The 10,886-nt window shown below is 43.8% G+C and overlaps 1 protein-coding gene across 5 annotated transcripts in view; it reads right to left on the reverse strand.

Annotated features, from left to right (window-relative positions):
* Nucleotides 1-6,097, reverse strand: part of RCOR3 (REST corepressor 3) — a 53,164-nt gene extending 47,067 nt beyond the window's left edge. Inside the window, exons 1-2 of one of the 5 annotated variants that reach the window (XM_058701981.1) lie at nt 5,691-6,097; nt 5,238-5,294 (exon numbers count right to left, since the gene is read on the reverse strand). In XM_058701981.1, coding sequence (XP_058557964.1) covers nt 5,238-5,294; nt 5,691-5,865 — 232 coding nt within the window. In that variant the 5' untranslated portion in view covers nt 5,866-6,097. Of the gene's footprint in view, nt 1-5,237; nt 5,298-5,690 lie in introns of those variants that run through there. The other 4 variants (XM_058701982.1, XM_058701980.1, XM_058701977.1 and 1 more) reach the window with 4 other exon arrangements.
* Nucleotides 6,098-10,886: the final 4,789 nt, after the last annotated feature.

Genomic DNA, 10,886 nt, shown 5'->3' on the forward strand with positions numbered 1-10,886 from the left:
GACATAAACTCAATGGTTATTTTTCTTTTATGTGTACTAATATTTAACATTATATCCCCAAACTGTCTGGTACTCAGAAATAATACTGAGAATCAAACTTGACTCACCACAAAATAATCCAGTCTTAGAAGTATCCTATCTTCTAAAGAGATGAAAAAACAAATAGAAACCTAGACAGCAAGCTACCATCATGTGAAAAAACTATATAGTAGCAGGACAGTTCTGAAAACAAAATTATTAAACAGTTTTTAAAAGCATGAAACACTTAAAAACTTAATCCTTTTGAAATGTTTTAGATATCCTTAACTGCAGTTGATAAAGTACATTTATGAGACCAACTGGGAAAAACCAACAACTAAAAAGCAAAGGTATAATTCTGATAAGCCAGGATTTCGACATCTATAGGAAATTTCAAAATAGGTACAAAAATAAAAATCTTCTATTTCTTCTCAGATTTAAGACATTTAAAATAAGGATTTTGACTGAAATCCTGGGATACATAGTCTATATAAAGAACTTAAATCCTGGGGTGCCTGGGTGGCTCAGTTGATTGAGCATCCAACTCTTGATTTCAGCTCAGGTCATGACCCCAGGATTGTGGGATTGAGCCTCACATCAGGCTTCATGCTAAGCATGGAGCCTGCTTAAGATTCTCTCTCTCTCTCTTTAGGGGTGCCTGGGTGACTCAGTTGGTTACGTGTCCAACTTCAGCTCAGGTCATGATCTCATGGCTTGTGGGTTTGAGCCCTGCATCAGGCTCTGCGCTGACAGCTCGGAGCCCGGAGCCTGCTTCAGATTCTGTGTCTCCCCCTCTCTCTGCCCCTCCCCCGCTCATGCCGTCTCCCTCAAAAATAAACATTAAAAAAAATTTTTTTTAAAGATTCTCTCTCTCCCTCTCTCTCTCCCTTTGCCACTCCTCCCCATTCTCTCTCTCTCTAAAATAAGAATTTAAATACTGAGAATATTAAGACATACCAAATATATATTTTAAAAAATTTTTTAACGTTTATTTATTTCTGAGACAGAGAGAGAGACAGAGCATGAACAGGGGAGGGGCAGAGAGAGAGGGAGATACAGAATCTGAAACAGGCTCCAGGCTCTGAGCTGTCTGCACAGAGCCCGACGCCGGGCTCGAACTCACGGACCTGGCAAGATCATGACCTGAGCTGAAGTCGGACGCTTAACCGACTGAGCCACCCAGGTACTCCCATACCAAATATTTTTTAACATTCTACAATTTATAGATTTAATTCACCACCTTCAAACTGGGATAAACAAAGACTTTCCAAGGAGTACATGAGCATAAATAGATTTTATGGGAATCAATTTTCCCTTTAACTTCCCTATGTTCCCTTTCCCACAAAATCTGCCTAAGAACTCACCTGCAGTCTAAGCTGTATGCTCATTCTACTCTGACCCTCTTCACAAATACCTTCTCTCACCTAAAAAAGCAGCTCTCACCCCCTCCCACATCTGACAAGAGTACACTGCCTAAAATCTTAAACCTCCATAGTGCCAAACAAAGGGTGTTTGCAAGGCTCTCCTTTACTCAAGGCATCATAGCTATTACAATTTCAATCAATTACACAATAATTGTAATCATTCAAATCAGAAGAGACTTAACACTTAGAACCTTAGGTTCACAAGAATACATATTACAGTGGTAGAGATCAATAAAGCACTTTCAAGCAAAAAAATATAAAATCCTGTGGGGAAAATGCATGGAAACGATGTAAAAGATAAAAAGGAAAAATGTAAACTTTCAGACTGTGAGCCTATTCATTTTTTTTTTTTTTTTTAAAGTAGGCTCCTCACCAAGTGCAGAGCCTAATGCGGGGCTTGAACTCATGACACAGAGATCTAGATCTGGGCTGAGGTCAACTGGAAGATTAACTGACTGCGCCACACAGGTGCCCCATTTCATACTTTTTATAAATAGATATTATCATATTACTGCAGTAAATTTAATCTCATACACTTAAAATAAGGTATAACAACTTTATTTCAAAGTGTTAATATTTTCAATACACTGGAGATAATGTTTTTCAACTATTTAAACACAGCAACAAGTGATAGATGTCAAAAATATGTAAGAAAATATTTTTTTTGAAAATTCTTTTATGGATATACAAGCAAAACATCTGTAGACCGCTGCTTTATAGACATTAATTTTCACCTAATCTTATGATATAGTTAACATTATCTCCCATTGACACATGAGAAAACAAAGGTCTGGATACATCAGATGGGTCATCGAGGTCACTAGGCCCTATTAACTAAGAGGCATACAATACGATTTGAGGCTATAATCACCACAGGAAACTGCTCCTCCTTGATTGATGAATAGTCAGGAGGCACTAAATAAAAGTTGGGAAGACCTAGCGAAAAATCTAAAAAAAAAAAAAAAAGGCACCTAAGAAAATAATCAAATCCAATTAGTAAATTTTTATGAAGGTCTTTTTAGCAATGATCTGTTAATTAACATAAACTATTCCTAATCTCCTATATTCAGTAATTCCAACTTAAATCACACTTCTTCTCATATTTTTTAAAATACCCATTTTAGTAAGTCATTCTGTGTTTGATTTCTACCATCACTATCATCTCCCCCAATAAAAATATCCTCCAGACACACCCGAATCCTCTTTTAATTTTCCTATATTCTGATCATAATAATCTTGGTAGCTAAGGAATTTTTCTTCCAAATAGCTTGCATGGTTACTGGTGAATAAACTCTATGAAGTGGTTAACAAGACTAAAGATGATGTTCTGAAGAAGAGAAAAGGAGACAGGAAATGACCATTTCTCAATTTCTATCATTAATTAATGAAGATCTCTTTTCCTTTTTCCAATGAAATGTTTTAATTTCTCAGTGAATTACATTGAATTGATATGAAGTAGAAACTTCACACAACAGTACAACACTCAGAATAAAATAGACAATGGTACTATGTTGAAAGGTGTAGAGGTTCAATACTTCCTCGTAAAAAGTATCTAACAACTGATAATCTTCATGTTTGACAAGATTTGCTTACGATGGCTATAGAAAAGTCCACCTAGGTTTAAATGATAACTGGTTTTAGTTGTGTCCTTGGGCTCAGTATTCTTCTGCAGATGATTAAGGAGAAAACGTCTAGATGAGGTTTTAAAATAGGACATATATCCTTATTCTAATAAAGAGTATCAATTGTAACCTAAGTTAAATTGAAAATATGACTAAAAAGCAAAAAACAAAAGAAAAACCTTTACAGTGGTCTATGCCATGGCATGTATAAATGGGTTCCAGCGAGAAGCCTGGGTTTTACACACAAGACCACCTAATCTACCTGTGTACAGCTGTCTATGAAATATAAACCTACCTAATGGAGCAAAAAGATAAATGTTTATTAACTTATGAACAGTTCTGACTGTTGAGTTCTAATCTGTAAGTAAGTTTATCATTTCCCCAAAAAGCAGAGTACCAACGAAAGCCCCAAATCAGAAAGGTATAAGTGTATGCAGAATCTTTCTTCCTAATTATGAAATTTAACCTTTACTGAATAACTCCCACATGCCCAGTCATGTATTCCTTATAAGAATTCCATGAAGTTTTTTTATTTCCATTTTACAGCTAGGAAACTAAGGAACAGGGAAGGCCACTGGCTTGCTCAGAGCACAAAAATTAAACAGCTGGGAACTGAAATCAATGTATCTTAAGCCAAAGCATGCTTTTTCCAAATGTCAATACCTGAGGCAGCATAGTAATGTGAAAGTGTCATCCACCTACTAGTTGCATCAATAAACAAAATTAATTTCACAAAACATTTAAAATTATTTAAGCCCACCAGGACACACATTTGATAGCTTCTGAATAAAATCTATTAACAGCTATGTCATTTAGAAGGCAACCCAGATCTAGTGAGAGCTCTTGTATCATTGTTTTTACCTACTGAAAAACAGACTGCTTTGACAATCCTTTTAACACTCATTATTTTATCCTCTCCCCTGGGACAGGAGGAGCTGCTATCTAAAACTCTTCAAATGGTTGGTAAATAGTTCGCATTGTCGTAATGGGCAGGGGAAGAACGATAATACCCATCTACACCCTATAATGAAGCAAACAAGCTATACCCCCTCCCCAAAATACAAGCCATATTAATGAATATCTAATACAGAACTCGAGAGTTCGACACAATGTTATTATAAGCGGGCAATGGGCAAAAAACTGATCAACTGTAAGGGAGAAGGGAAGAAAAAAAAAAAAAGAAAAACAAAAAAGAAAAACAAAAAAATGAGAGAGCTCCTTCAAAGTCTGTCCAAAGCCTGCACTGAAGAGGGTCTGGGGTGGGGGGAAGAAAACCCGCTCCACTCCGGGAGGCTCCAGCAAGGGCGCCTCCATATGCGGAACTCTCGCCCAATCCCCGTCCAGACTGAAATCCCGTGACCGCCAGAGAGCCTGTTTGGAGAAAAGTAGACAGGGAGCCCGCAAGCTGGGTTGGCAGAGGACGCTGGAACCTGGCTGCTCGGGAGAAAATGTCTCCTTGGCAGCTGCAGCCACTGTCCTGTGGTCTGACTTCCCAGGGCTGGCTCGAGGGCGAGGTGTGCCTCTGGCTTCTCCCCACCCCCTTCCCCCATCCCTTTCTCTCCGCGGCTCCTACACTCCGCAGAGCTGTCTCGACCAAAGCTACACCACCTAGCCAAAAAGAAAAAAAAAGAAAGAAAAGAAAAGAAAATCCCGTGTGAGCGCGGGTCGGGCAGGGCTCGCCCTCGGCTTCGGCCGATGACAGCAGCCCCCGGCATCCGCCGCCCTTGCGGAGCGCGGCCCTCCGCTCCCCGGGGCCGGCGGTGTGGCAATTGACATTTGCATGGCTCTTCCACACGCAGCCCGCACACCCTCTCTTCCAGCCCTCGGCCCAGGAGCCGCTCCTTTCCCAGCCCCGGACCCCCGAATCCGCCGAGGGCCGCCTCCCTCTGCTCTCTCCGACCTCGCCCCAGGCTCATGGGGGCAGAAAGGCGATGCCACCAGCGGGCAAGTGGCCTCCAAAGGAACCATGTTAACCTTGCAATGCACACATCTGCCCACACGCCCTGTGTCACAGCTCTGCCAAGCCTGACAGCCTCCCCGCCAGATGCCTGCCCATCCCAGCCCCGCATCCCCTCCCAACCGCACACCCGGACCCCTACCTCGCCCGCCCTTCCACCCTAAGCCATTCCCAGAAAAGGGGAGAAAGGATTTTGCTTAAAACAAATATATCTACCTGGATCAAATTCAGGGATCCGAGCTTGGTATTCAGCTCCGACTCTCATCCCAACATCTGCAAAGCAATGCCAAAAAGAAAAAAAAAGAGAGAGAGAAAAAGAAAAAGAAAAGAAAGAAAAGAAGAAAAACGAAGAGACACTTAATAAAATATAAAAATTGCTGGAGGGAGGAAAGAAGAGGCGGGTGGATGGGAAGATATTAACTCCGGGCACTCCGGGAGATGGCAGCGGATGGGGGCGGGGAGCGGGGGGGGTGGCGAGGGCGGAGGATTGGTCGAGGGCGGAGGGACGGGGGTCGTGGGGGGTGCTGCTGCACTGCACCGGGAGTTCGAGGCTACCGCAGCGCCTGGGCTCCGAGGGGAGGGAGGGCGGGAGCGCGGCGAGGGGAGGGGGCTGGGGGAGGGGAGGAGGGAGAGGGGCAGGCGGGCTGGCGGGGAGGAGTTCGAGGCTACCACCGTGCTCGTCGTCGCTGCTGCAGCCGCTCTCGGGCTCCGAGTAGTGCAGCCCGCCGTTGGTGGACGAGGCGCCGCCGCCGCCGCCTCCGCCGCCCGCCGGGCTCTTGGCGCTGCCGTTGGCCGATCGGTTCTTCCCCAGTAACTCGGGCCCTTTCTCCATCATGCCGGGCATGGTAGAAGAGGGGAGGGGGAAAGGTGAGGGGAAGGGGTAGGCGTCAGGGTGAAGGGGGAGATGGCTTACGAGTGAGGGCGGGAGGGAGAGGAGGAGGAGGAGGAGAAGGAGGAGACGGCGGCGGCGGCGGCGGAGGCGGAGGCGGAGGAGGAGGGTGTTAATACGGAGCCGCCATAACCGCCCCGGTCCGGCAGTAGCGCAGTCGCCTCACAACAACCCGCCCCGGCCCCGCCTCTCTCCCCTCCTCCCTCCGCCCGCCCCGCGCAGTCCCGGGCGCCCCTGTCGGCCGCGCCGCGCTCTACGCCGCCGCCGGTATCACTCCGCCCCGCAGGGAGGTTCCGGCCGCGGGGCGGGGAGGGGCGGAGGGGAAGAGGGGGAGGGGCGGGGAAGCCCGGCTCGTCGACAGCCCGGGCAACCCCAACCGTGCGCTAATAAAATCGCCGCAGAGGCGCGGCTGCCTCTCGGGCTTCCTTCCTAGGGGGCGCTCTGGCGCGCGGGCGCAGGGAAACGCGAGGGCGTGGGACTCTTTGCCCTCTTAGGGCGGAAGGAACGCGTCCAGTCTGAGAAAGGGCGGCCGCGACCCGAGGCGCCCGAGTCAAAGGCGCGGCCCCCCTCTCTCCGAGGGGGTTGGGGGTCCGGACGGCCGGGCGGGTCTCGGCGGGAGCCTGGGCCCCTTGAGAGACTGTGGCGGTGCGGCTGCTCGGTTTCGCGGCTTCTCCGCCGCCGTCGAGCTGGTGTCGAGCCCTTGCCCGCCCTGGAGTCGGACTGTGTAGCGGGGCGCCCTGTGAGTTCCAGGCCTAGTGGGCCTGAGTAGCAGACGCGGTCATGGTTATCTGGACGCTGCAGTTATTGTTTCTGAATCCCGGAACTGGGGCTTGACTCCCTAGAGAGACCGAGGGTGCCGAGATGAGTTTCCACTGCTGACCAGTGCAGCTGTATTTTGCTAAAAGGTGTTTTGGGGTGGTTTTTTTTTTTTCTAACCTTTCCCCCGTTTTCTCTTCTCACCTTTTTATTTTTACCCATTTTTCGTCTTGCTGTTTTTTCAGTTAGAAGTGGGTGCTGTCAGTGGTGAAATAAAATTAGGACCGAGGCCTTGTCCAGTTGGTGCTTACTCAGTCCGTGCTGACCCGTGGTCAGGGCTTGGAGCAGAGCTCTAAGAGAGGGCGGAGTCCTCCAGCAGAGGTGAGGCAAGAGCTGCATTCTGGCAGGGTTTCCAGCCTGGCAGGCGACGTGCTCTGTAATGCTTTTCTGAATTGGCTTAGCCAGAAGGAATAGGGAACTGCATATTTCGTTTACTAGATTTGAGGATGTCTGCTATGTGCCACGCTGTCTGGCATTGGGAGCGATTTATGATTTGCTTCTCTTATCATTTACTTACTGTTTTTGCTCAGCAGTAAGAATTGAGGACTTCCTGTGAACATCTAGCATGCAAACCTATGCAAAGCAGTATTTGGGATCCATAGGTAAGGTCTTCTCCAAACCCTTAAAGATTGTCTTGTATGAATTCTGTTATAGGTCAATGCGGAGTGGATCAAAGCAGAAATAAGCCTCTCTGGCCAGCCCAAGACTTCACTGAAAGCAGTAACATACCTAAAGCAGGAATGCCTCAATCAGGAATTTAGCCAAGAAACAAACAAAGAAAAAAAAGCCTGGGAAGTAAATAATTTGGCAAGATCCCTGCCTAAAGGGGAAGTCTCCTGAGCAGGTACAAAACCTATCTTGTTCTGATAGTGGAGGTAGTTTGCTCTATCAAAGTTTTATGTGATTCCATTAAGGCATACAACTAAACCTATTACTCTTTTACTTTTCTCAATGAGTGCAGGTCTGAATGTTATTTTATTTTCCATGTAGTTTTTCTACAATGAAAGAACGGCTTGGCCAAATGAAATAAATAGCCATTTCCTATGACAATTACATTTTTCACTGTAAATTAATACATTGGTATTTTTATTTTTATACACAAGCTTCTAATGAACATGATTCAGCATGTATGGTCCAGTAATGCAAAGGCCGGACCCTGAACTAAGTGAATTCACAAAAGATAAATACTGCTCTGAGGCCTTTTGGCCAGCATGTTTTCTAACTCCCCAATTTTGCAACACCTTCCAACCTCTTTTGCACTGAAAGGAATTTCTGCATACAGTCAAGGATTAAAACATGGTGAAGAGGGGCACTTGGGTGGCTCAGACGGTTGAGCGTCTGACTAGCTCAGGTCATGATCTCATAGTCCATGAGTTCGAGCCCCACGTTGGCCTCTGTGCTGACAGCTCAGAGCCTGGAGCCTGTTTCAGATTCTGTGTCTCCCTCTCTCTGCCCCTTCCCTGCTCATGCTCTGTCTCTCTCTCTCTCTCTCTCTCAAAAATGAATAAACATTAAAAAAAATTTAAAAAGAAAAAACAAGGTGAAGATTTGGGGACTTTTGTAACTTATTTCTAATTATTAGTAAAACCCTTAAGGAAGATTCTACACTTTATTTGAGTAAAGCAAAGAGGGCAGAACAAGGGCATTCCACTCTTAGGAAAAGAACCTCAGGGATGGGGGCTTTTCTTTCTATTCTGCCCCTGAAGAAAAGGAAAGCACCTGAAGCTGGCCTGGTTCTGAAGAATAATATTAAGCCTTAAAATGATTTCCCAACAGTTAACAAGAACAGTATTTTAAAAAAAGGAAAAACCTAAGAAGAAAATCTTGGGGATGTCTCTATCATCAAGGAAGAAAAAAGCTTTAAGAAAGCATTAATAAATAAGGCCCAATGATGCAGAATCATGAGAAGGGTTTAAGAAAAGGCCTCTTGATTTGTTAACTAGAATAATGTTAGTTATTTTGTTTGGCTGCTTTTTTATTTAAAATTTTTTTTTTTTTTTTTTTTTTTTTTTTTTTTACTATTTTCATTGTAGTTTAAATTTGGAATAGATGATACTTTCTCATACTTCCAAAACCAAAAATTGTAAGAGGAGGGGCGGCTGGGTGGTTCAGTTGGTTGAGCATCCAACTCTTAATTTTGGCTCAGGTCATGATCTCACAGTTCCTGAGACCAATCCCTGAGTTGGGCTCTGCACTGACAGCTTGGAGCCTGCTTGGGATTCTCTGTCCGTCTTTCTCTGCCCCCACCTGCTTGCACTCTGTCTTTTCTCTCTCTCTCTCTCTCTCAAAAACAGACATTAAGAAAACAAAAGATATAAGAGGAAATACTTAACTATGGTACTGGACATCCAGCAATTGCAAAAAGGCAAGGGAAAAATGTATAAAGATAGGAAAGAAATACATAAATCTGTTATTTGGAGAAATCTTGATAGTCTGTAAGTAAAGTTATAATCTATAAACCTTTAGTATTAATAATAAATTTAGTGAATTGCTGGATACAGTCAGTATATAAATCAACTATATATATATATTTTTTTCTTTTAATGTTTTTTTAAATTTATTTTTGAGAGAGAAAGGAAGGGACAGAATGCGAAGTAGGCTGCAGGCCCTGAGCTGTTGGCACAGAGCCCAACACAGGGCTTGAACTCAAACCCTGAGATCATGACCTGAGCCGAAGTCAGATGCTTAACTGACTGAGCCACCCAGACACCCCATAAATCAATTATATTTTTAAATACTAGCACTAAGCAATTAGAAAATGAAATCTTAAAAAAGTGGTTAACATACAAATGCATCAAAGATATCAAATACCTAGTGTATTAGCTTCCTATGACAGCTGTAACAAATTACCACAAACTCAGTGGCTTAAAAAAAACTCCTGTCATATTTCTGCAGACCAGAAGTCTGAAATCAAGGTGTCAGCAAGGCTGCACTCCCTATAGAGGCTTTAGGGAGAATCTGTTCCCTGCCGTTTCCAGTTTCTGAGTTCTGCTGGCATTCCTTGGTTTGAAGCCACATCACTCCAATCTCTGCCTCTATTTTCACATTGCTTTCTCTTCTGTGTGTGTCGTGAATTTTCCTCTTCTTCTATTACATAAAGACACTGATAGCATTAGGACCCATCTGGATAATCCAGGATCATCTCCTTGTATCAGGAGCCTTAACTTGATCACATCTGCAGAGACCCTTCTTCTAAATAAGGTAACATTTACAGGTTCCACAGATTAGGACCTGATATTTTGGGGGCACCATTTAACCCATGACACCAAGGAATAAATCCTAATGAAAGATATATAAGAACTATATATAGTAAAACCTTAGTTTGCGAGCATAATTCATTCCAGAAACATGCTTGTAATCCAAAGCACTTGTATATAACAGCGAATTTCCCCATAAGAAATAGTGGAAACTCAGATGATTAAATCCACAACCTAAAAATGTTCATATTAAAATGATTATAATACTCTAATATAATACAAAATAAAGAAAATGCAAAATGTAAAGGAAAATAAAATTAACCTGTACTTACCTTTGAAAATCTTCATGGCTGGTGTGAGGGAGAAGAGAGAGGAAGGTTACCGTGTAGGACGACTTTCCCTGTCACTAATGGATCACTGCTGTCTGTTGGCTCAATGGAATCTTCTTTGTTTTGTGCAGCTAAAATGAAGAACTTATCCAATGACACTTGCTTTTGACTCCTTTGGAGGATTTCGTGGAAATGTGACATCACATTATCGTTAAACAGATTCATCACTAACTGCTACAGCCTTATTCGGGTGGTGCTTTTCTACAAAATTTTGCACCGTTTCACACATTTTACACATCTCCCTAATCTCATTTGAAGTGAGGGATTCTTCTGCCTTTTTCTCCTCCGCTGCAGATGAGATGCAGACATACACTTCTTATAAAATCTTACCGTTTCAGCCATTCGCATACCTCATTCATATTTCTCAATGATTTCCTTCTTAACTTCCACTGTAATCATCCCTTTCTTTTTTTTTTTTTTTTTTTTTAAATTTTTTTTTAATGTTTTTAATTTATTTTTGGGACAGACAGAGACAGAGCATGAACGGGGGAGGGGCAGAGAGAGAGGGAGACACAGAATTGGAAACAGGCTCCAGGCTCCGAGCCATCAGCCCAGAGCCTGACGCGGGGCTCGA

This window comes from Neofelis nebulosa, chromosome 15 (assembly GCF_028018385.1).
Source record: "Neofelis nebulosa isolate mNeoNeb1 chromosome 15, mNeoNeb1.pri, whole genome shotgun sequence".
Lineage (NCBI taxonomy): Eukaryota > Metazoa > Chordata > Mammalia > Carnivora > Felidae > Neofelis > Neofelis nebulosa.